Raw genomic sequence first — 27,296 nt, forward strand, 5'->3', positions numbered from 1 at the left:
TCTTCATCTTTGTCGGTGGATGTCTCCAGCGTTATGACCATGGAGAGCAATTAAGATTATTTCTTCTTAGCAGTGAAAGCTCAATAAAGGGCTTGAAGTATTTTAAGAGCACATTTTACTAAAATTTAACAAAACTCTTATCAACCTCTCTCATAACTACAAATATTATTTTTATATGTTTTGATCAAGATATTCCTACAACATTTCGTCTATGAAACTAAAACCACATGAGTAAAACAGAATAACACTTTTTTAAAAAAAAAAAAGCATTTTGCCCTGAAAAGCATTTTTCCTCAAAAACCCCCACACACATGAAAAATACAACAAAAAAGACTGTAGCACCAGCTCAAAACATATAAACGTGTTTGACTTTTTTGTGAAAATACTACTTCAAGGTTTTCTTTCGATCAAATCCTTTGGCAGATCCAGTGCAGGCATCTTGGCTTTGGTGAAGCTTCTGGTTCTAGGTGCTATATCCTCTGAGCATCGTCAGCAGTTAACTAACAGTCTTTATTAGTTTCTATGTTTTAACCGCAGCAATGGCTCCATGTTTAACAGGTGCTGTTACAAACAAAAACAAAGTGTTCAATTAGTACCTAGATAGATACTTCACACATGTCGAAAAAAAAACGTGTTACACACAAAATATTTTATTAACTCAGTTTTGGGTCAAAAAGGGCCAACCTGTATGTGTTAATATTTGACCCAACAATGGGTTAATACAACCCAGCATTTTTGGGTTGAAAGCACCCATCATAGGTTAAATTGCAACCCAACAAATTGGGTTTATCCCTTTTTAACCCATGGCTGTGTTGAAAATAACCCAGCGTTTAAAAGTGTGATGTTCTCTGGACATGAAGAGTGTTATGCAAATTACCAATAAGTGGTTATGCTTTCTTAAGGTAAAACAACTGGTGACTTGGTGATGTATATGGAAATATTGTATGTTTTCTGTATATAATTTCACGTGCTGTTCTTGCAACCCTGTATCACGAAATTATGTACCTATTGTCATGTAAATTCATGAGTTCCCGAGTATTTTTGGTGAAACTGACACGCTTTTCCGGCTTTTTGCATGAACATGTCACGCACCTCTTACTCAACTGTTTTGTCCTATTTTCAAACCATTGACGCTTCGGCCTAAGGGTTAGATTTGATGTTTGCGTTAAGAAGTCACTTGAAGTATTGGTTTAAACCTTTTTTCATGATTTTTTTATTTTTAAACCACTGTCGCCTGGGGTTAGGGTTAGAGTTGGGTTTGGGTAAGGATGTCATTTTATGTAAAGCTAACCCTAAACCAAAGGCACAATGGTAAGAAAATAGGACAAAACAGTTGAGCAACAAATATGTGACAGTGACATGTAATCAGAAATGCATGACATGTTCACGCAAAAAGGAGAAAAAAACGTGTCAGTGTCACGGAAAAGACTCACAAATTTACGTGACTATAGGTACGTAATTTCGTGATACTGGGTTGGTTCTTGATATGTTTTTAGAAGTAAACCCACCTGGTTTTCCACAGGCCTTTTCACAATCAACTTGTGTATCAAATCGATTCTGGTTTCCTCCACAGCCTCCATACCAGAAGCGGGTACAAGATCCACTTAGTGGGTCAAAATGCCACTTCAGCACAAATTTAGCACAGGTGCCTTCTTCTTTTGGTAGCTTGCAGATATCCACATTTAAGTGCAGGGCAGCTATTATACAGAAAAGTGATGACCAAACGTGCATTATTATTAATTTTACACAGTATATGCATCAGATATTACAGTGAATCAGGTATAAGATCCCCTCTAATAAATGTATTACAAATGCATAAAATCTATGAAATAAATATAAATGGATTACTGACCTGGAGCTTGGGCAGTTCTGATAGGCCCGCCACCAACTTTTTCTTCAGCCCCTGTGAGATCAGAAAAAAACATAATTATTTTACTGCATTTCCTTTATCTGTGCGGTTTGTAACATCTCTAGACCACTAATACAACTCAATCATGGTGTGTCAGAAGCAGAACTAGCAGAGCAGCTGCATCGCTTGGATAAAGGGCTTGAAAGGTCAAACCCACCTGTCTTCATGCAGCGTTTGAGACAATCTGCCTCGCTCTCAAACCTATTTTCATTTCCTCCACAACCTCCAAACCAGAACTGTGCACAGAATCCATTTTTTCTGTCAAAGTACCACTTAGCTTCAAAGTCTTTCTTGCAAAGGTGTCCAATTTCAAAGTCAAGTGAGCATGGGTCCGTAAGTTTGTTAACTGAAACATGCAAACAGACAGATAACACGGAGAGGTTATTATGAAAGGGAAAAGATGGTGATAGTTAGTGATGATGTCAGATGAAATTCATATCTTATCAAGTAAATCTTAAGACACTGTGTAACATTTAAAGAGATTAGCAAAGTATTTCTAAAGGGTTAGCTGGATTAAATACATGATTCCTAAAGTCAAGACTGGTTTATGCTGGTTTGGTGCCGATCTAATAGTGATGATTTGCATGGGCATGCTTTATGATGCATAGTTTCAGTATTTATTAACTAAACAAGGTCTTTTACACGTAATCAAATTGTGATTATGCTAAACTATTGCAAGGGCCATCAAAATACATATTTTTGTGTAATTACCCATATCAATTTTGGTTTCTGTAACTAAAATGTCATAATTATATAAGAACTATCCACCCAGGCTGACAAAATTATGTACCTCAGGTAATTTTTTGATTCTTTTTCGTGATACTGTCACGAATTTCCGCATTTTTTCGTGATCGTATCACAAATCTCCGCCCATGTGCCACTGTCACGCACTGGCCACTCAACTGTTTTGTCCCATTCCTAAACCATTTTCGCTTCAGTTTAGGGTTAGATTTGGTGTTTGCGTTAGGATGTCACTTTAAGTATTGGTTTATACTATTTTTTCGGATTTATTTTTTTATATTTTCTAAATTTTAAAACATTGTCGCCTGGCGTTAGGGTTAGTGTTGGGTTTGGGTAAGGATGTCAATTTATGTAAATCTAACCCTAAACCGAAGCAGCAATGCTAAGAAAATAGGACAAAACAGTTGAGCAACCAATACGCGACAATGACACACAAACGGAAATTCGTGACACGATCACGAAAAAATGCGGAAATTCGTGACAGTATCACAAAAAAAACGTGGAAATTCGTGACAGTATCACGGAAAAACGCAGAAATTCGTGACAGTATCATGAAAAAGAATAAAAAATTACGTGACTATAGGTACGTCATTTCGTGTGACTGGGCTGGAACTATATAATTATATAACGGACATTTGAGACATGGCACTATAGCACAGAAAATATGTAACTAAGTAAGCAATGCAATGCAGTTTTAGATTAGATGTAATACAATGTACTTGAGGTTAGTGTATTATTGTTGTATTTGTGTTAAAAGTAAAATCTGCACTGAATAAAAAGGCATAGTAAGAATTATTTACGACCAGCCTATGGAGACAATGACCTCGCTGCTTTGTTATGTCTAGTGTTAATCACAGTGGAAACAGGACAATGTTTCAGATTTAACATGATCAAAAACCCAACAGTGTGAACATCATGGACAAATTATCACATACAGATGGCCAACAAAAAACACCCAAAAATAATCCTGACTTACAAGTGAATAATTATTTCTGGTTATTTTTAAAGCTGTTCTGTCACAAACATGCATGCAGATGTGATTTACAACCTTAAACATGCTATAAACAAGCTATAATAGGTTAAACTTATATTTTTTTCTTATAATCAGTAGAAGAAACATATTTTACGCTTCATGTTCTAGCACCGGATCAGTTCATAAGCAACAAAGACAGGAAATCTCTAACGACAGGATCTTCATACCAAAGCACTAAGAATACTGCTTTCATGTATGATTTAAACAATATGTTCTTCAGAAACAATTCAAATAGATCTCAGCTGGAGCTGAGGAGCCCCAAAAAAACAAGTTAAAAGTTACATTTCCATGTTATATGCATGCGCAGAATCACAAAGGGCTTAATATAACACGGTTTATTGGACATGCAAAAACCTATTTGATGATATCGATTGTAGAGGACATCTTCTGCATCACTTACTAATTTCTGGCTTATTTAAAGGCACGGTTGAAACACTCCCCATTGCCTTACTTTGAGCAGGACTCTTATGATCTGCTGATTCTGTGATTAAAAAAAGACAAATTTAAGGTTAACTTCAGCTTAGCTTCATAAAGTGATTGTAGAGCAAATCCTGTACACCACTTACTTATTTCTGGTTTATGTAAGGGTGCAGTGGATACACTTCCCCTCACTTCACTCAGAGTGACTGACGATTCTGTTGTAAAGGGCAAGTCAGAGGTTGCAAATCATGCAATCATACTTATTTAACTTTTGGTAAGGCAGCATTGAGTAAGCAAGGGTCATCGAAGTTATCTGTCTGCTTTTTATAGTACACTATTTGTGCTCATATACATTAGATTACAGATTGTAAGTAACTCTGTCACTTACTAATTTCTGGTTTACTCAAGGGTCCGGTGGACTCACTTTGCATCATTTCAGTAACATTAACAATCTTCTGTTCTACTGAATCTACTAAAACAACAACAAGAACAGAAAGTTAACACATTGATACTTACTAAACTATGTGAAATGTCACTAAGCAAGGTAAGGCCATGAAAAGTTTTCAGACTGCTTAGCAAGTTATGAAATTTGGGGTTATGCTTAATTTTAAGCTGTCATTGTTACAGTGTAATTATATAAGTGAGTACTGAGTGCTATTTATAAACATGTACGTACAATAGGTTTAGGGTTAGTTGCATGTAGTGGCGGCTCGTGACTGCTCATCCGAGGGGCGCTAATTCAAAATAAGTGTTCGGAGTGTCATGTTGTGGATTCAATAAAACTTAATCTTGAAAAATAATTTTTACTCATCTTTAATTAAAAATAAGAGAAGCATTTACTAATTAATTTACATTCTAAGTCCCTATTTTTCATGATTTGATTTTAAAAGAAGTAGAAATCATTTTTGTGATGAAAAAATCTGTCATAAACTTATAAGTTGTTCCAAACATGTATACATTTCTTTGTTCTGCTAAGACATTCTCAGAAAAAATGGTCAAAAAATGGTCCCAAGATGTCTCTGGGGCAGTACCCTTCAAAAGGTCCTAATACCTACCATATTAGGTGCAGAATTGTATACATTTGGTACCATACGCAGCTTAGAGGTGCTAATATGCTCTATTTTGGTACCAATATGTACCTCTGAGGTACTAATATGAACTCTTTAGGTGCAAAAGTGCAGTTTTTTAAAGGGGACTACTTCAGGGACAGCTTGGGACTGTGTGGTTCCTTTTTCCAAAATATGTGTTCTGCGCGTCGAAAGATCCTGTGTGCATCACGCGCTCTGCCAAAACAAGTGCCTGCTGCACACGCGTCAAAACCGTTCATGACAAAAGAGACGCTCACGTTCGCAAAATACACGCAAAACATTCCCTTAAAGGTACAGTATGTAAGAAATTTATATCAATTAATCATAAAATGGCCCTGATATGTCACTAGACATTAAGAAATCATTTTAATTTCAAATACTTATATCACTGCCAACAGTGGTCTGGCCAGGATATTGTCATTTAAAAAGTGGAGTTGCAGCCCTCAACTGATGTTTATGTTGTCATTTTGTGTATTGGCCACCAGTTGTGTGATTGCAGTACCAGTTTTAGCCACAAGTTTTGTGATTGCAGTACCAGTTTTGGCCACAATCCTACATACTGTTTCTTTAACAGTAAACTCTGATTACACATGAGATTATGTGAGTATCTGATAAACGCAAGCGTCTCTTTTATCATAAACCCTTTAGATGCGTCTGCAGCAGGCACCCACCTTGACACGACACATGATGCACACAGGATCTCTCAAAGCGCAGAACACACATCTTAAAAAAAGGAACCACACACATGACGAGCTACATACATGTTGTGACGAACTTCGCATCGAGCACCCGCGAAAAAAGAAGTCACCGGATGCCACTGTTTGCATGTAATTCTGCATAATTTATTGTCATTACTTTAGTAAGTACATCTAACATATATACCAAACGCACTGTAAAGTATAGTGTTACCAAATTTTAGTAACTGGAAAATGTATATTGCTGTTACAAATTTCTGGTTTACTTAAGGGTGCGATGAACACCCCTTCCCCATTATTTCACTGACATTAAGAATGTTTTGTTCTGTATATTTTTATAAAAACATAAATCTGAGATTAGCATAAATTTAAACGATTTAAGGATTTCAGTCCTAGTGCATTCAGACTTATCAACATACATGTTTGTTTGTATGTTTATTTATTCTTAGCACCATTTCAGCATCTATGGCTATATTAATTACAAGGATAATCCATACACACAAGTTAATTCATACACACGCTGGGGGGAGGGACAATTTGGCATCTCCAATTTACATAACCTGCACATTTTGGCCAGTGGGATGAAACCGGAGTACCTGAAGAAAACCTAAACTGACACAGGGAGATAATGCAAACTCCACACCTAGCCGGGCTGGAACCAGAGACCATCTTGCTGTGAGGCAACAGTGCTATCTACTGAGCCGTCCCAACATCTGTGTAATTGAACTATGCAAACGTTTCCTCTGTTATGATGTAGACGGTTGATGTCACTTACTAATTTCTGGTTGACTCAAGGGTGCGGTAGATTCACTGGCTTTAGGGACTTCCTTTTCTGCTGATTCTGTTGAAAAGAACAATCATGCGAATAACTACAGCAAAGCTTATAACAGAAACAGTTCGGGAACAAGAGCCATCAAAGTACACAGTTTTCTCTCTGCTTTTCATGTTATTACATTGTACTTGCGTAATTCTTTAAACTGATGCAGACTGTTGAATAAATCTTCGGTCACTTACTCGTTTCTGGTTTACTAGGTGGTGCAGTAGGCGCAATCTTCTTTTCACTGACATTAAGGACCTTCTTCTCGGCTGATTCTTTTGAAAAGGATAAATTGATGTGAAATTGAGGTTAATTATTTCATGCAAAGTCATGTGGACTAGTTTTAAAGAATTTGTTATTGTAATTTTTTCTAATTTTAGATGTATGACAAACTATGACATTACCTATTCACTTTCATTTTCAAGAAAACAACAACCAAGACATTCTGCTATAGCTACTAACACATTATGATCTTACTTGTGGGAACAATGCCTTTGTAGGTGCTGGCGACATGACCGCTGACATCGCGAGTGTTGACTATTACGTGATAGGTCTGAGCTGCCTCCAGCTCACTGACGGAGAGAAGGCTGCCCGTCACGTTCTTTTTCAAAACCAGACTGTGATCTTTCAGTCGAGTCACTGTAACCTCATGGGTGGCCCTCGAATCGCCGCTCAACCATTGTAAGGAGAATCCACTTGAGGTGACGTTAACCAGATGCAGTTCCTCCATACCCAATTCTGGACAAACACAGAAGCACAAACATTAACTTGACACTGCTTTTAAACATCGCTCTAGAGCAAAAGCAATTCATACTGTTAATACCTTTATGTTTTCTGTCATGAACCTCCTGCTCTTTATGATGCTTCTGCTGTTTGCTGGAAAAGATTTCACAACGACATGTTTAAACATGCATATTCACACAAATTTTATTGATCAAAAAATCATTGAAATCAACTACTGAAAATCAATATGAATGAAAAACAAAAACAAACTTGTTGGACAAAAGAATAGCTCACCAAAAATGGCATTTTTTAACTCTTTCATGGAAAACAAGTGGGGGCTTTAGCCTAGACTTAAAGGGATACTCCACTTATTTTGAAAATAGGCTTATTTTCCAGCTCCCCTAAAGTTAAACAATTGAGTTTTACTGTTTTGGAATCCATTCAGACGATTCCCGGGTCTGGTGGTACCGCTTTTAGCACAATTCATTGAATCTGAGGCTGCGTTTACACTTGGCATTAACATGCGACCTGTATCCGGATGTTGTCCACATACACATTGAAAAGACAAGTGTAAACGCGTCTGTGATGGGAATGTTATCCGATCTGTGTGTCCTGATGCAGAGGTAGTCGAGGACGCTTTGTGATCGGATCTCAGTGTAATGTAAACGCAATCCAGCCATCGTATCTGCATTTACAGGTCAACGTCACAAAAAACCCCGCCCACTATCATCTCCTCTCACTGACAGCGGTCAAAAATAAAGGACGTTGGGAGCGCAGGTGAGAGACGCATACATTCATATTTGTGGAGCAATGGAAGCTACGCATAAAAGTATCATAATAAATCGATATTCAAAAGCATTTTAACACTGCTGACTGTATTTAAGTTATTCAGGCATATGTTATATGTTCCTATTCATAGAGAGATTTAATATTTAATGGCAGAATTCAGGATCGTTATAATGTTTGAGTTTCCATGGCGACATATCAACGTGAATGTTGCGCTTCTTTCTGGTCAATCAGCTGTTTCTGTCTCATTTAACACATTTTAAGTTACTTTAAAACACATACAAACCATAATAACATTAACCAAATACATTTATTCAGTGTTGGTTTAATGCAAGGTTACTTATATGTGTTTGTAAATTACATTACTTCTTACGCACTATGAACAGGAAATTTAGGAAATTGTTAGCTCTTTTAAATCATATTAAAATTACCAGGAAACATAACTAACACCAGTTTATGATTAAAATATACATATATGTTCAGGCAGAGCCAAAAGCCAGTTATTAAGGCAGAATAAAAGAGTGGAGTCGGTCATGTTTCACACGGATTTTGTTGTTGATTTAAAGCATGCGGGTGAAAGTCAAGTTCAGGTAAAGTTAAACAGGACATTCATCCGCGGTGCGGACGCTATAAGGCTTTTAAAGCTAAAAAATATAACACTTAAAATGTGAACATCACGGTTCTTGGGGTTGCTAGTTATTCTCTGCTGTTGGCTTCTCAGTAGCACTGTACAATACGGGATTGTGGTTAGCGCGAAAACCCTAAATCATGTGGCTAAAGACAGCTGTACCCATTTTGATTGACAGCTATTCATCCAGCGCGTCTCCCCGCACGGGATCCGATCACACATCCGGATACAGAAGCCACTTTGATGTGGACAAATGTAAACGCGCCGTGTCCTGATATACTGATGATCCGATCTGCGTGATCGGATCACCGAGATCGCATGTTGATGCAAAGTGTAAACCCAGCCTGATTAGACCATTAGCATCGTTCACAAATAACCAAAGGGTTTCGATATTTTTCCTATTTAAAACTTGACTCTTCTTGTGGGCAGCAATTGCAATGATATTACGCAGCACCCGAAAATAGTCCCCTTGGTAACCTTTAATAGCTGGGGACTATTTTCGCGCACTGCGTAATATCATTGCGCCTGCTGAACACATCGTATGTCAGCAAAGTCCTTGATTATTACGCCAGAATGAGAGTATAGTTAAATGGGAAAATTTTTGAAAATATTTGGTTATATTTAAGTGCAATGCTAATGGTCTAATCAGATTGAATGGATTATGCTAAGCTATGCTAAAAGTGATACTGCCAGACCCGGAGATCAGCTGAATGGATTCCAAAATGGTAAAACTCAATTGAAAAGGGGAGCCGGAAAATAAGCCTATTATCAAAAAAAGTGAAGTATCCCTTTAAATGGATGTTTGAGCTGTATTAACTGAAAAGTAGTTCACACATCATAAAATATATCAGTGCGATTGTTTGGTCTCAATATGCACATCAGTAATGTTTTTGTGAGGTATGTTTGTAAAAGCTACTATGTAACTAAGGCCTAGTTCTGAATTAATCTAAAACCTGTCCGGGAAACCACCCCAATGTAAATAAAATAATGAATGAATAGTCACTTGTAAAACCAATATACTTACTCGTGTATTTGTGGTGAATTGAATGGAGTTTTGTGTGGCTGGTCACTCAGATTCCACTGGCACTTTTTGGATACTTCAGGGGACAGGTAGGAAGCATTTTCAACTATATACAGAAAAAAACAAAACAGATGTTTCAGTTTTGGATTTTACAAGGGAAAACTGGCACTGTCAAAAGATGACGAGGTAATACTGTACTGAAAGCAATATGCAATCAACATCAAAATAATGAAGATTTCATTGTTTGACTTACGTCCGAGGTACTTGGGCAACAGTTTGGCAAAAGTCTGAATATGGTCATCATAGAAGCCTGATGGTCCATCCACTCTCTTAAAGAACACATCCGAAGGTTCACTTGCCACTTGAGCCAGTAAACTGACATCGCCCGGACCAAACCGCTTTCCAACTGCCATTACCACAATGAAGTACCCTTTGCATTTAACTTCAACAGAGGCTTGTAATATCCTCTGCCCATCCACTTCTACTGGACCTGTCAACATCAGAACTAATACCTTCAAGTGACGGGGATTTGGTGACTTCTCATGCACATGTTCCACAGCGCCTTCAAGTGCGGCTGCAAGTGCCCGTCCTCCCTCCAGCTGAAGCACTTTATCCATCAGGAAGGTTCGGATGCTGTTTGCAGACTTAAGGTCTGTCAGGCCAAAGGCCACGCTGATGGGAATGCCACTGCCATTGTTCAAGTATTCGTATGGAGTATGCTGGACAAGTGCCACTCGAGCGTGATGGGTAGTGGTGGCTGGATCAGGGGACAGCTCCAACTGCTCTACCATATGAGCCACGTATTGCTTAATATCTGTAAAGACAGAAGGCCAGGTCGTTTCAGAACTATCCACAATGAAGGTCATGTCGATGTCCAAGTCAGTGGTGGAATCCCTCCGGTCTCTGGTCCCACGTGAAGGGACATTGCCACAACTCGCATCCGGGGCACAGAAGTCTGAAAGTGTGACATAAAAAAGGATATTCAACCATATTGCTTGTTGTTACATGTTTGCAAATGTAAGAGTAAATAGGTCATTAAGTGATTTTACCCAGGCAGATATGACAGGTCATGATCTTCTTAATAACTCTGTTGTATTCAGCACTTCCAGGTGGGGGCAGGACTATAACCTGAGCCACCGCAGTGTTGTTAAGCTGAAAGAAAGTAAATGTTTCTCTTATGCCAAATATTCAACAAGAAGATTCACATTTTTTATGAAGCCACATGATCTATGGAAGGTGCTTTACAAATGAAGCTGACAGCATACTAAAACATGGGTCATGCGTATGAGACATGACTTTTTCTGTTATGCTGGCAAGCAACAAACTTAAAAAAATCTAAGAAACTAATCACTTCACCCAAAATAAATGTTACTTCTTACATTCAAGGCTCTGGTAAGCTGAATATTGTCACGGTTGAGAAGGAAAACAGAAGAAATTCCAGCATCGTAGAGTCGGAGAGCAGCGTCACTAAATTCCTTTGTGATAGTGATCGCGCCACTAACGAAGAAAACTGCAACTTTGCGAACAAGGAAGCCGCTACGGACTCTCTTGAATGTGTTCTGTGCAACAAAGTTCATGGCCGTCTCCAGTTTTCGCTCTCTACGGTTCTGCAGAGACTGAAGCCCTTCAATTCGCTCAACAAGCGCTCGCTTCTTCAGGGCATCAGCAAAGCGGATCTCAGTTGTCACTTTATCGTTGTAGAGCGCAAGAGCAACACGCGCCCCTCGCGGACAGTTGCTCTCAGAAATAGTAATGTCATTAACCAGACCCCGGACAGTGTCCCGTGTGTTGTTGAACATTGTACGTGTTACACCATCTGATGCATCCAGGACAAAGGCCAACTCAGTGGGGTAGAGGGGACATTCCTGTGCCCCTGAGGAATCGAAAACTCAAAAGTTTAACTGGCAGTATTATGCAATAATTTTTTTTACTATGAAATCCTAACAGTGCAGCAGAAGTTGATTAAAGTTTACTTACCATAGCAGCAGGCTAAAAAACAAAAAGAAATAAGACAGATTTTAACATTTTATCCTTAACTCCAAGAAATAAATACATTATCAATCTACACTAGAAAGTCGAGAAAATTTTTTCAGATACTTACGACAGTTATCCCTTATTTTCTTGACCAGTTCACATTGCTGTAAGGACAAAACAAAAAACTACAGTTAACAAGGTATTTATGGTCCAAAGATTCAAACAAAACTGAACGTTAACGGATGCCCCAGACAGTGAGGGGAAAAACGTACCACTACACCAGGTCCTCTGGGTCCTTTCAGGCCCTGTTTTGGGCAACAGACAAAAACATGATTTTCTCAACAGCTGAAAACATCTGGGTAAAAAGCCATCTGGATTTATTTCACTGAGCTTTGGGTGCCAAACAGATTGTATGTGTTTGTCACTAGTTTTTAACAAAGTCTAACAGCTTGTGTATGTTAAAACTTATGATTTGTTATGTAGAGGTTTTAAGAATCAAATGCAAGTTTACATTAAGTTTTACCATATGTAAAGCAAAAAAGCAGTATTATATCAAAGTAAAATGCTTACATAGGGTCCTGGGTATCCAATTTCTCCCTCCTGTCCAGGCTCACCAGCCCCTCCTGAGGTAGCCTACAAACACAACCATGTTATTAGTAACTGCATAATGGATTTGATAAGAATCATTTTAAACTAAGTGTAGTACTCACCCGTTGGCCATTGTTTCCTCTACGTCCAGGTCCTCCTTTTGAACCAGAGTCACCTGCTGCACCCTACGTTTCAGATTCAAAATACAATAACTTCCAATGTGGAACAGGCCTACTGCAGAAATACAAGGAAGTGCACTAGAACTGTTAAAATACACGGTAGTCTGTAAAGTATATTAATCTCACCTTTGGACCAGGGAAACCAGGGAAACCTTCATCACCCTAAAACAACATTAAATTGGTACAACATTCAGAAATGGATTTAAGCACGCAAGTATGTAGTCAATCGAGATATAAAACAACACTGCAATGTACTTTGTTTTTAATAAGAAAGCTCACCTTTCTTCCTTTTGGACCAGGTACACCAAACCCATCACGTCCATCATCACCCTGTAAAACATGAAATCCTCAGAATTAGAATTAAATGTATGAAATGTACCAGTGCAGCATGTGACTCCTCACTTACAGGCTCTCCACGGGGTCCTAGGGGTCCCATGACACCTTTAGTTCCTGGCTCCCCTGGTTCACCCTTCAGATAAAACATACAGTTTTGAGGTTTACAGTGGTTAGATATAAAGGGTCATAGAAGGAGTCCATGAGATTCACAGAGAGAAAAGTACTAACAAAATGAAATTTAACAGCTAAAAAGAGCTCTACTTTTCACACTCTTGCATTTAAAAAAAAGGTTAAGTTAATTTCCTCTGTCTAAATTATACAAATACAAACTCCCCAAAAGCTTTGCTTTAGGTTGACACTGAGATGTTTTTATTTAAAATGTGGCTTAAGACTGCCAGTGGTAAGTGGAGTACTGTAAGTGCCAATACAAGGATTTGGTAAATGTGGCTGAAGACATCCAGTACCTTACGGCCGAGAGAACCTCTTCTGCCCTTTTCTCCAGCAGATCCTGGCAGTCCCCCTGGGCCCTAAAAATATACAATTAGATGAATAGCTTTTTAGAGAGAAGAGCATTTTCACTTATATAGTTTACTTTTGTTTTACCCATCATGTTTTGTCATGTTTTAAACAATCATATTTTTGAGTAGCAGAGGAAACAAACACAAAAACATGCTTGAACAACTTCTCTTACCCTTGGACCGGGGTTTCCATCCTCTCCCCTAGCACCAGGTGCTCCATTTGGTCCAGCAGGACCCTATAATAAGTACAAGTATGGGTACAAGCAATCTCTTACAATGTGATACATTTGAGACCCTGCCTGTGAAATCCAAACTAAATTATTAAATTAGCATAAAAGTCACTGATTTTACTTGAATTTCAATCTTTAGCATGGTTCTAGTCATTATGATAAAGATTTTAAGGTTATAATATCAAATAATGTTCTTTACATTTAACCCAGTATCACGAAATTACGTGACTATTTCACGCATGGACCAGCGTGAAAAGTCACGCTTTGCCGCGTTTGAGCGTGAGCATGTCACGCTTTTCTGTTTGTGTCACTGTCACGTATTGGTTACTCAACTTTTTTGTCCTAATTTCTTACCATTGTCGCTTCGGTTTAGGGTTAGATTTACATAAAATGACATCCTTACCTAAACAAACTCTTACCCCAGGTGACAATTGGTTAAAGTTTAGAAAATATAAAAGAATAAGTCTTGTATCTTTTTTTTTATAAACCAATACTTAAAGTGACAAATACTTAAAGTGACATATAACACAAGCACCAAATCTAACCCTAAACCGAAGCGACAATGGTTTGAAAATAGGACAAAAAAGTTGAGTAACCAATACGTGACAGTGACACAAACAGAAAAGCGTGACATGCTCACGCTCAAACGCGGCAAAGCGTGACATTTTCACGCTGGTCCACGCGTGAAATAGTCACGTAATTTCGTGATATAGGTTTGTTACATCATATAAGACATCAGCACAAGACAACCTTTGTTTTTATGTTAATTCATTTTGATTTCTCTTTTCCACAAATGCAGAAATGAATTTACCCGGGATCCTCCAATTCCTGGTTCTCCTGCTAAACCATCAGCACCAGGTTTTCCAGCAGCACCCTAAAGATGAAATAGAGCCATAAATAAACTAAATTTACTACATTATGAATTCAACATTGTTTTTAAGGATCTCTATGTGAGTGACAAACAATGTTTAAACAATTTATGAGGATAAATGGCATAAACAGCAGGATTTTGAATAAATGTCTACTTACAGGTTGCCCAGGAGACCCCCTTCTACCATCAGAGCCCTTTATCAACAGAGAAAATATCACAAGATAGATATAAATTATAAACAGAACATTATAGTACACTGGTATAAGTAAAGTTAAAAATATGGATAACGTGGTCTGTCATTAAATCTTTTAATTAAAATTATTAAATAAAAATTGATAAATCATGTATTTCCATAGATGCCCAAATTAAAATGTATTGTTTTAAATCCACTTTAAAAATATGTAGTCTTCAAAGCCGTTTTCATTTGTACTTTAGTTTTTTAGGGTCAAACACATTTTACTGATCTTTAAGAGATATATAATATAATAAACTAGCTGTAATGTTGCTACTACTGTAGGTGAAAGAGTTAAAACACACATACCCGCCTGCCTGGTTCACCGGGATCTCCTTTATTTCCATCCACCCCTGCTTCTCCCTAGAGATAACACTCAGCAATGAGGCCCAAAAACACATCACTGTGCTTATTTACAACAGCACAAATGCACATGTGACAGACTGCAAAATGTTTTATAACTACTAATCACACTCAAGATCATGAGGCTTGACTATATCCAGACAAAAATCTTGTCTCAAAATGACTAATAATAGAAACTATATGACCTTTAAGAGACCTTCAGAGAAAAATTATGAATTCAGCTGAATACATTTTGGTGCCTTACTTCACAATATTGATGCATAACATGCTATAGTCCTGATCAAATGCTTTTTACAAAAATGCCACATTGGCATGAAAAAGTACCGCTGGGCCAGCATCGCCTGGATCCCCTTTTGGTCCCCTCTGGGTGTTATCTCTTCCTGGTGTTCCCTATAAAACAAAACACATTAATCATTGAAAGTAGACTCACTCTATATTAGGATCTACTCAAATTCATGATTAATCTGGACATAATATGTGACTAATAATGTAACACTTACTGGATCACCATGGATCCCAGTCTGACCAATATCTCCTGCCTGGCCTTTGGCTCCTTTAGGTCCCTAAAAATATTTAAAAGGGGTGTTAATAAATGCATAACATTATGATTTGTATTATTAACTACTCCTTTATGAAGCAAACATGTTACCCTTTGTCCAGGGTTTCCTCTGTCTCCTGGAGGTCCAGCAACTCCATTTGTTCCCTAAAATAATTTTAAGCAGATTATAAGCAGGCACAAACCAACTTAAGTCAAGTAACTATTTGGCGTGAAATAAATATTGTAGCATTAAACATATTTGTGAGATAGCTGACCTCCTCTCCATTGATTCCATCTAAACCAATGTCTCCAATTTCACCCTAAAAAACAAAGTTATCACTTACAACTTATTCTGATATGGGCTGAAATGTATAAAATGGTATAGTCATAATACTAATGCAATGGTAAATTTCTATTAAATGATTTTAATATTTTATGATGATCTGTAGATTATACCTTTTCACCATTGTATCCCCTAGATCCCTAAATAAAAAGTGAAACAAACACAAATCATTAGTTAAACAATCTATTATTATTTAGTAAGCATTTCCTTTATCAGGGTAATTTAATTAATTTACCTTAACGCCTCTTTGGCCTGGACATCCTTGGAAGCCTTGAGTTCCATTTACACCAGGTGGACCTCTCTCTCCCTGTAGAAGAAAACATTTGAGTGTATATAAACATTTAATCAGCACATATTTGCTGTTGTAGCCCTTCTACTGTAGAAACAGTAGTTGGGGCATACTACCTTTCTAAAAAAACTGATGTAATAATTAACAATTCTCACTATTTAGACACCACATTCACAGAAACTGTATTAGATGCAGTATACAAGCATTTATGGCGTATCATAACATTGGCAGAACAACATAAAATCAAAGCAACCTAAAAGGGTCACCGCCAGAATACTTTTTAAAAATTATGACGCTATAGGAAGGTGATAAAGAGCCTAAAAACCATTTTTTATGTTTCAATGTAAATAATTGATACTCACTGGACCACCTTCATCACCAGGATGTCCACTGAAGCCCTGACCACCAGGCTGACCCTATAAACAATCAAACATAAACATGGATAAGCATTGACTTTAGATGCAAACATTTCTACTACAGTATGTAAAATAAATTGTACCTTTGGTCCAGCAGGTCCAACAGCTCCTCTGTCTCCTCTTTGACCAGTACACTTGCATGGAACAGAACAGCATTCCCTCTCAGCAATGTTGTCCTTTACAAAACAAACAAAACAAAGATTACCATTTACCAACATATATGTCTCTTTTTGGCCATGTGGTAGGTCATCCTTTATGTTTACAGTTGTGTAATTGACTAAGAAAGTTTGTGCAGTTTTACCAGTTCTTCCAGTAGCTCATAATCCAGGTCCATGAGGTTGACACGCAGAGGTCGTGTGTACCTGAAGCCACGGCCAAATTCCAAAAGAGTTGCATCTTCAAAGTGTTGAACTCTCTCCAGACCAACAAGGATGAAACCCTTAATACCTTAAAAAAGTCAATAAAATCATGTGATGTGTCATATTTTGTGAAGTGTTAAACTAAAAATCAGTGGAAAAAATAAGAAATAAAGTAAAGCCACATTTTAATTGTAGAGTAAAAAGGCATTTTCATGTTATCTTGCTTTAATCATGATTTTACTTACCAGCTACACGCATCTGTTCAACTCGCTGTTTCAGAATGCCATACTGGGTATCTAATCCATCAGTCAAATGGATTACAACCTTTATGAGTGAACAAAAAAAAACACAAAATTATTTTAACAAAATTTTTCTAAATACATAGAGATGGTATGCAACAGGTATACTTATGTTGAAAGTTAGATTTTGATGTGAAATTTTTTTTCTGAATGAGAAGGAAAACGTACCCTGACACTGTCTGCAGGCCGTCCCTTAAATCTGTCAGTATAAGCTTTGATTGTGGCTGCATTCAAAAGAAAAGGTCCACGGTTGCGGAGGGCCTTAAAGGCCTCAATAAGCTCTGTGAATTTTTCAGTAAAGTCCATATGAACCGGTTCTGAGGCGGAGTCCATTGCAAGTAAGCCCAATTGTACTGTGGGTACCTGGCCAGAACTGCAGCTTATAGATTGCATCTGACCAATGCGCTGGAGAATTGCAGTCATCTTAGACTCTAATGATCTTTGAGCGGCAAAGATATTCTGTGAAGCCACATCAAATCCCACAAGAACATCCAACTTGCATTCTGCCAAGGTAAAAAAATATGTAAGAATATTAACTATGAATCACTATTTTCTTTAAGAAGAAAATACAACAAAAGCTATAATACATAAAGGCAAACCTCTATCAACGTCCGGTCCTGTAACACAGAGTTTCCTTCCTTTCAAATCATCCTCAAATGCTTGCAAAATCTGCTCAGTCAGCTCAGATAGTTCTTGGTAAGTGCTGGCTCGGGCAACTGTAGTTGCCTCACTGCCCAGCTTATTGAGCTCGTCTTCAATGTCACCTATACCAACAGCATAGATGCGCACACCAGTGCCTTTAAGAGCTAGTGCTGCTGACTGACCATCATCCCTTGACCGTCCACCATTGATCACCAGCAGAATCTGTTGAACGCCCTCATCTTTCCGGCTGCCTTTCTCTTTGACAAAGTGTTCTCGCTGAACGTGCCGGATGGCATTGCCTGTTCTAATTTCTCGACCTCCCTTGTACTCTGTTTGGGTTATGGCGCTTGTGATATCATCCTTATTTTTGTAGGTATTTAGGTAGAAAACATCTGTCACATCTGCAGCATAATGTGCAAGACCAATTCGAATGTTGTCTCGTTCCATCCAAAAGGTATCAACTAAACTGCTAACAAATTCCATGACCTCTTTGAAATTGGCCTTGCCAAGATTAATTGAACCATCAATCAAAAAGACAATGTCAGCAACCTTAGGCTTTATCGGGTCTGACACCTCCGGACCTAGGGAAGATGAGATAAATGAGAATAAAACATTTTGAAATAGCCTTTTACATTTTATATATGGATAACACAATAGCATCATTTAACATTAATGCGCCACATACCACTGGTAGGCACCGCTGCAGTCGAACCATTAAGTCTGGCTATAACCTGGCTCTGTAGGTTTGAAAGACCTGAGAAAGTAGGCACCTGCAGGACGTCATCAGTGGTTTTTGCAATCTGTCTCAACTGTGTTGGATCTGCAGCCTGAGCTCCAATACCTATACAGCTGACCCCTTGGTTTTTGAGAAGATCACCATATGTAGATACATCAGAGGTAGACCTTCCACCAGTGAGCACCACTAAATGCTGGGAAGCCTCTGCTAGGCGTACCCCAGCAGAAGGTTTGAGCTCATTGTCAATCACATAATTTATAGCCTCAGCCAGGTCGGTGCCACGTCCACCCATTTGACGTAATCTCTTGACTGCAGAAAGAACGGACTGCTTGTTGTTGTGAGAGTTCAAAGAGAATTCAGTTTTATGTCTTTGTGCATATTGTACCAAAGCCACACGAACTTGGTCAGGTTGCACATTAAGCTTTTCCACCACTTTGATGATAAAGTCACGAATGTGAGCAACACCATCTTGTCCAACACTGTCACTGCCATCAATGAGGAATATTATGTCCTTTTTACCAAGACTGAGGTCTGGAACTGATGAGAAATAACAGAATAAAATTAATTACATTTATTTGTCTTTGCATATGCATGAACATGATATTAATGTTTGAAATAAAATGTTCTGCTAACGTTTCATATTTTGAAGTAATAATAAGAATTTGAAAAATGTAATTCTATTATTATAAATATAAATTAAGATACCTGCAGGTAGAGGGGGTTCAGAAATTTCTCTACTTGTCATGGTACTGACTTTGTTCAAAAGCTGTTGCTCTACTCTAGAAATCTCATTGAAGTTTCTGATTGTGAAAGCTAGATCTGGATGGAATGAAATTTGTTTTAGTTCCTCTGCATCTGCAGTATGTGCTCCAATTGCCAAGGGGGCAACACGACCTAACTTCAGCTGTCTGGCAGGACTAGATACATCATCACTTGACTTTCCTCCGGTCACCAGGATGAGAAACTGAGGAACACCCTCCTCTAAACGACTACCAGCAGATCTTTGAAAGATGTTCCTCGAGACAAATTCCAGAGCTTGCCCAGTATTAAGCTGATTTCCACCTTTGTGTCTCATTGTTCGTAATGCCTGGCGAACTTCTTCCTTGGAGGAGTGCTGATTTAAGAGAAACTCTAGCTTTGGATCATCACTATACTGCACAACTGAGACCCTCACATTGTTCAGACCCACATCTAATTTTTCCACCACTCGCTGAACCATGTCTCTTATTGCAGGGAATTCACTGCGCATCTTTGATGTGCCATCAATCAGGAACACAACATCCCTCTTATCTCCAGGACGCAGTGCTGGAATTACAACTTCTGTGTTGAAAAATGGTATGGCAATTAGAGGCAAAAATGTAACATTCACAAATAGTGGAATAAACAACATTTTAAATGGGTTGCAGTAAACTGCATTTTCAATACAGAAATATAGAATGCATCATTTGTGTAGCTTCACCAACTGAAAATTCCTTGACCTGTAACTCAAAATATGCTGTGGGAATTAGCTTAACAAACTTGTGAACACTTTAATCGTATAGTTAACCACAATACAACTGTGTCAAAATGCATAAAAATACCTTAAATTTAATGATAAGATTGATGAATTAAAACTTTCACATGTAATTTTTTTGGGCATATCAATAAAAAAACGAATCATTAGATGATTGTAATTACCTGGTTCTGTAGGGTAAACAGGGCGTAACCTGGCTAACTCGTCACTAGATAGTTCAGTCAGAGTAGTGACAAGTGTGTCCTGAACGGTATAAAGACCAGGCAAGTCATCAACTGAAAAGGCAAATCTGGGATTATAAGAGATAACCTGCAATTCCTGAGTGCCAACTTCCCTTGTCCCTATTCCAAATGGGACAATTCCTGACTGTTTCAGAGTTGTTGCAGATTGTCTTATATTGTCTGTTGCTTTTCCACCTGAAATCACTACAACGAATTGTGGAACTCCCTCCTGTTTTCTTCCACCACGTCCAGAGGTCAGAACTTCTCGACTAACAAAATCTATGGCTCGACCAAGGTTGCGCTGTCTCCCCCCTCTTTTTATTAGTCCCTTGATGCCATTTAGAACACCTTCTTTGGTCTTATGGGAGTTAAGATATATGTCTGCGTAGGGATTATCGCCATACTGCACCACACCGACTCTGATCTTGTTCTCACCAACATTTAGATTCTCTACGACTTTGCGCATAAACTCTTGGATAATTGGGAACTCTTTGCCAACATCATCAGAGCCATCGACCACAAAGACAAGGTCCTTCTTGGGTCCTTGAGAGTCAGCTAAAATAAATGTAAAAAAGACTTGATTTACTGTAATATCAAATTCAACTTACTGCAGAAAGGCCATCTGTAAAACTGCACAAACAGATACTCAAACACAAAAAAACAACAACAGCAGCATCAAGTGCTAAGACAATGTATGAGATGTTTAAGAGAGATACACAAACATAATAACCTCAGTTGCCTACAGTAATTGGCAATACATGAAAAACATTTTCATGCACAGTGCATAAATAAAATGATTATACTTAATATAAAAAATTGGATTGCCATTGACTGCAGTGCCCAGAAAGCAACTGGTGGAAAGATGCCTTGCTCACGTACACCTCAGTTGCTTTCTGCCATTTGTGAGAATCAAAGTGGTGACCTTGGGGTTACAAGCCCAATTTTCTAACCATTAGGCCTACAACTGGCCCATACAAGGACGGTCCTGTTTTAGGAGAACATTAAGATTCAGTATTTTTGGAGAACAGTAAAATTGTAGTAGCAAGGAGTGCCGGTTGATACTGAATGATTCTTTGGTGTATTATGAGCTGCAAGTCCAGTGAGAAAAAACAACTGACATTGAAGATACTGAAAAACTGCATCACCAGAGTTGATTTAAACAAAATCAAAATAAAATTTTTTGTCAATGTCAAGAACCTTATGGCACAATGCTGACGTTGTTATACACATGTTTTAGAGTGGATTTCAACATATTGTGATGTGTTATCAAGGGTGTTTGTGTGGTCGATTAGGTACAGGTGACAATGTCAGATTGTAAAGAAATATAACAATAAATATACAATAAAGAAACAACTATTTCAAAGCGTTTGTTATTCTTCAAAGCATGCATGTGAACAATAATTGAACAAACATAAAACCCATGTTTAGATCAGATTGTTGTAAAAACTTTATTAATGTACATCAGGCTGCACAATATATATATATATATATATATCTAATATAGGCTTGTGCCGGTGTTAAATTTTCATGTTGCGGTGATTTATGAAAGTTTTATTACGGTAGACGGTATTACCACGGTGTTGAAATGCATTACAAAAACAAGTTGAAAAGATGAGCAAATTTCATTGGTATAGTGTAAATAAAAGGTTTAATAACTTAAACTTGTTAAAATGATATAAATAAAACAATACCCAGTTGAAATATGTAAACTGAACCAATCAGATTCAAACAGAATAAAGTCCAAACTGCAAAAGCAGTCAACTTTAGTGGTTTAAATGATTAAATTGCAAAATATCATCAGTCCATATGCAGCCTGACGTTGGAAAGCCACTTTGACCGTTGACTGTATGGCTTCAGATGAAAATGAGCCAGCAGCAGCACTGCTAGATGATTGGATACTCTGTAAAACAGAGAAGAAAAATAATACTTCATGCCTTAACGATGGATTTTAGACAATTATAGAGAATAAAAGAAGGTAAAGCTTACTGATAGTTTGTCTTTTCTGCTTGTTTGTATGATTAAATATGATACATAAATATGTATTCCTTTCATTTTAGTAAAAGAACACATACAGCTAAATATGCCCATTTGTATTCACTGTACTGTGTATTCAACATACATAGTCAAATAAATTACGTAACATATTTAAATGGTTATTATTATTACTGACTGACAGTCAGACAGACAGTGACACATCCCTTAACTCAATTCACATAACGCTTTTAACAGTCAATGAAAATATACATAATGTACATAAAACACAATTTAGAGGATTAAAATATTTTTTTTTAAAGATAACTTACCATTGTAAAGATACTGGAATTTGGGTTATATGATCAAACTTGCGTGACCTGGTAAGAACTCTAGCAGCTGCGTTTTGCACTAACATTAATTGTAGTCTGTTTATTAAATAATTAACTTAACGTTAACTGTCATGCTCAGTGTCAGCTATAAATAATAATATATGTTTTACCAAATAGCAAGCGGTAGGATAGCTAATATAACGTTAGCTTAATAGACGTAAAAATATTAAACAAACTAAACGGCGTAACGTTAGCTAGCGGACATTAGCATTGCTAAGCGGACACGTAACTCTTCTTATTTAGACACAAGATATGAGATATGATGCAATGTATCTTACCTTTATCTCCGTGAACTGTGGATGATTGTCTTGAAGATGCATAAAGTTAGTGTTCCCGTAATTTGCTGACCCTTTCCGTCCATATATTCCACACATAGGGAAATTGTCTATCACCAGCACTCCCTCTTTGTTTTTTCACGAAGCCAAAACAAACTTTTAGAATGTATAAAAATAGTCAGCAGCAGCAATCATCCTTCCGCCATCCTTCTCCATGAGAGTCTGGTAACGTGTGCACCTGCGTATGAGTGACACCTACGCAGCATCCGTGCAGTGTAATTTGCACCGGTCAAATGCAAAAAAAATAATGCACGTCTTTTCACGGTAATTTGAAGACCCCGCAATAACACTACCGTGCAGTTTTACTACCGTGGTTTACCGTATTACCAAACACCTGCACAAGCCTAATCTAATTCATACAACATTTGTCCTTAATGATAGCAAAGATCAATATAAAAAAGTTATACTTACATTTGATTGTGGGAGAAGTAGGTGTAGATTTTACCATTGCCAGATTAATGTTTGTGAAAAGTGGCTCCAGAAAACTTGGAAGCAAAGAGAAATCTCTCGGTGAGAGTATGAAAAGAGGATCGCGGGAAATTTGCTGCAGTTCTCTGTTATCAGAACCTCTTGATCCAATAAAGAAGGCTAAGACTCCAATTTCTTTCAGAGAGGATGCTGCTGCATCAACATTGTCATTTGACCTTCCCGCGGTAAGCAAAATCAACACTTGCGGCACACCCTCCAGTCGTCTGCTGCCAGAAGAGGCGATAAAGACATTGTCTTTGACATGCTGAAGAGCTGCCCCTGTGTTGAGGGGCCTCCCCCCTTTGTGTCTCAGACCTCCTACACTGTCTAAAATGTCTTGCTTCGTTGTGTAGGTATTTAAATGGAAATGGACCTCTGGGTCTCGACTGTACTGCACCACAGAAACTCTGTCTCTGTTTTCCTCTACGTTTAATTTATCCACTGCTCTTTGCACAAAGTCACGCATTGCTGGGAAAGAATTCCTAGTGCCATCTGAACCGTCAAGCAGAAAAACGACATCCTTTCTGGGCACGGTGTAATCAGCTAAGGGGAAAAAGCATCATTAACACAAATCTATTTCTTTAACATTCAAAAATCTTTAGACATGTCACATTATTTCAACATCTTATTGACTATCTAGGCATATGCTTCACTCAACAAGGTTGGGAGATTAACCAGCAATATAAGTTATAGCGCATTGTTACGCTCTGCCATGCACATACCGGTAAACGTCAGTGGCGTTGGAGTGATGGGTACTCCAATTGTCTGTATAGAGGCCAGCAGCTGCTCTTGGACATTTGGAAGCTCACTGAAGTCAGATATGGATATAACATAATTTGGGTCATTTGAAATTCTCTGCAATTCTCTGCTATCAGAGCCCCTTGATCCTATCCCAAAGGTCAAGACTCCAATTTCTTTCAGAGAAGATGCTGCTGCATCAACATTGTCATATGACCTTCCCCCGCTAAGCAAAATCAGCACTTGCGGCACACCCTCCAGTCGTCTGCTGCCAGAAAAGGCGGTAAAGACATTGTCTTTGACGTGTTGAAGAGCTGCCCCTGTGTTGAGGGGCCTCCCCCCTTTGTGTCTCAGACCTCTCACACTTTCTAAAATGTTTTCCTTCGTTGTGTAGGCATTTAAATGGAAATGGACCTCTGGGTCTTGACTGTACTGCACCACAGAAACTCTGTCTCTGTTTTCCTCTACGTTTAATTTCTCCACTACTCTTTGTACAAAGTCACGCATTGCTGGGAAAGAACTCCTAGTGCCATCTGAACCGTCAACCAGAAAAACAATGTCCTTTCTGGGCACGGTGTAATCAGCTAAGGGGAAAAAAGCATCATTAACACAAAGCTATCTCCTTAACGTTCAAAAATCTTTAGAAATGTCACATTATTTCAACATCTTATTGAGTATTTAGGCATATGCTGCACTCAACAAGGTAGGGAGTTGAACCAGCAATATAAGTCATAGTGTGTTGATACGTTCTGCCATGCACATACCGGTAAACAACAGTGGCGTTGGAGTGATGGGTACTCCAACCGTCTGTACAGAGGCCAGCAGCTGCTCTTGGACATTTGGAAGCTCACTGAAGTCGGACACGGATATGGCATAATTGGGGTCAAACGAAATTCTCTGCATTTCTCTGCTGTCAGAGCCCCTTGATCCTACTCCGAACGTCAAGACTCCAATTTCTTTCAAAGAAGATGCTGCTGTGTCAACACTGTCAAATGACCTACCCCCACTAAGCAAAATCAAAATCTGCGGAACACCCTCCAGACGTCTGCTGCCAGAGGAAGCAGTAAAGACATTGTCTCTGACATACTCTAGAGCTGCCCCCGTGTTGAGGGACCTCCCCCCTTTGTGTCTCAGACCTCTGACTCCGTCAAAAATGTCTTCCTTTGATGTGTACGTGTTAAGATAGAAATTGACCTCTGCGTCTCTGCTGTACTGGATCACAGAAACGCGGTCTCTATTCTCAGACACCTCCAATCTTTCAACGATCCTTTGAACAAACTCTTTCATTGCTGGGAACCCATTCCTAGTTCCATCTGATCCATCCAGCAGGAAGACAACATCTCTCCTTAGTCTACGACTCTCAGCTAAGAAATAAACATGTGGGTGAGATAAGAGACATTGCAGACAAACAGCACAATGCACAACACGCAACGTTTTATCAATGTCCACGATGCCGTAGTCATCATTTCTGTTTGATAGATCTTGAGATTTATAATTTTATCTTCATATCAAAGAGAATTAAGAAATACAAAATGATGAAGATTCATCATGTACAATCAGGAAATTGTAGTTTTCCCTCTGAGAGTGAAAATTTTTGCAATGCACATACCGGTAACTGTTGGTGACTTTGGAGTGATGGGTACTGCAACTGTCTGTAAAGAGACCAGCAGCTGCTCTTGGACATTTGGAAGCTCATTGAAGTCGGATATGGATATAACATAATTGGGGTCATTTGAAATTCTCTGCAATTCTCTGCGATCAGAGCCCCTCGATCCTATCCCGAAGGTCAAGACTCCAATTTCTTTTAGAGAGGATGCTGCTGCATCGACATTGTCATATGACCTTCCCCCACTAACCAAAATCAGCACTTGCGGCACACCCTCCAGTCGTCGGCTGCCAGAAGAGGCAGTAAAGACATTGTCTTTGACGTGCTGAAGAGCTGCTCCTGTGTTGAGGGGCCTCCCTCCTTTGTGTCTCAGACCTCTCACACTGTCTAAAACATCTTCCTTCGTTGTGTAGGCATTTAAATGGAAATGGACCTCTGGGTTTCGACTGAACTGCACCACAGAAACTCTGTCTCTGTTTTCCTCTATGTTTAATTTCTCCACTACTCTTTGCACAAAGTCACGCATTGCTGGAAAAGAACTCCTCGTGCCATCTGAACCGTCAAGCAGAAAAACGACGTCCTTTCTGGGCACGGTGTAATCAGCTAAAGGAAAAAAGCATCATTAACACAAAGCTATTTCCTTAACTATCTAAGCTGTTGGTGATTGTCCACCAGCCCACAACTACTCATCAATTTCAAATCTAGACAGAAAAGGCACAGCACGTAAATGTTTGTCATGCACATACCAGTTGGTGACGTTGTAGCAATGGGTACTGCAACCGTGTGTACGGAGGCCAGCAACTGCTCTTGGACATTTGGAAGCTCACTAAAGTCAGACACAGATATAGCATACTTGGGGTCATTTGAAATTCTCTGCAATTCCCTGCTATCAGAGCCCCTCGATCCTATTCCGAAGGTCAAGACTCCAATTTCCTTCAGAGAGGATGCTGCTGCGTCAAAATTGTCATATGACCTTCCCCCACTTAGGAGAATCAATATTTGCGGCACACCCTCCAGTCGTCTGCTGCCAGAGGAGGCAGTAAAGACATTGTCTTTGACGTACTGGAGAGCTGCCCCTGTGTTGAGGGGTCTCCCCCCTTTGTGTCTCAGACTTCTCACACTGTCTAAAACGTCTTCCTTCGTTGTGTATGCATTCAAATAGAAATTGACCTCTGGTTCTCGACTGTACTGCACCACAGAAACTCGGTCTCTGTTTTCCGCTATGTTTAATTTCTCCACTACTCTTTGTACAAAGTCACGCATTGCTGGGAAAGAATT

The 27,296-nt window shown here is 38.6% G+C and overlaps 1 protein-coding gene across 1 annotated transcript; it reads right to left on the bottom strand.

Annotated features, from left to right (window-relative positions):
- Nucleotides 1-259: 259 nt before the first annotated feature.
- On the bottom strand, nt 260-27,296 carry col6a3 (collagen, type VI, alpha 3). The gene is made up of 48 exons (XM_055216111.2): nt 26,765-27,296; nt 26,022-26,621; nt 25,177-25,776; nt 24,397-24,996; nt 23,618-24,217; nt 20,452-21,063; nt 19,480-20,094; nt 18,724-19,311; nt 17,996-18,619; nt 17,565-17,899; nt 17,343-17,421; nt 17,040-17,185; nt 16,822-16,914; nt 16,685-16,738; nt 16,269-16,340; nt 16,147-16,173; nt 15,966-16,010; nt 15,802-15,855; nt 15,653-15,715; nt 15,477-15,542; nt 15,099-15,152; nt 14,716-14,751; nt 14,498-14,560; nt 13,630-13,692; nt 13,403-13,465; nt 13,009-13,071; nt 12,882-12,932; nt 12,729-12,764; nt 12,546-12,608; nt 12,406-12,468; nt 12,108-12,140; nt 11,963-11,999; nt 11,839-11,850; nt 11,241-11,734; nt 10,911-11,013; nt 10,115-10,816; nt 9,865-9,967; nt 7,527-7,579; nt 7,181-7,441; nt 6,901-6,978; nt 6,662-6,727; nt 4,492-4,575; nt 4,250-4,318; nt 4,084-4,170; nt 2,067-2,255; nt 1,853-1,903; nt 1,509-1,697; nt 260-561 (listed from the first exon to the last, which is right to left on the bottom strand). The coding sequence occupies exons 1-48, from the start codon at nt 27,279-27,281 to the stop codon at nt 521-523; spliced, it is 9,597 nt and encodes a 3,198-aa protein (XP_055072086.2). The 5' UTR covers nt 27,282-27,296; the 3' UTR covers nt 260-520.

The sequence above is a fragment of the Misgurnus anguillicaudatus genome, chromosome 17 (assembly GCF_027580225.2).
Source record: "Misgurnus anguillicaudatus chromosome 17, ASM2758022v2, whole genome shotgun sequence".
In the NCBI taxonomy this organism is placed as follows: domain Eukaryota; kingdom Metazoa; phylum Chordata; class Actinopteri; order Cypriniformes; family Cobitidae; genus Misgurnus; species Misgurnus anguillicaudatus.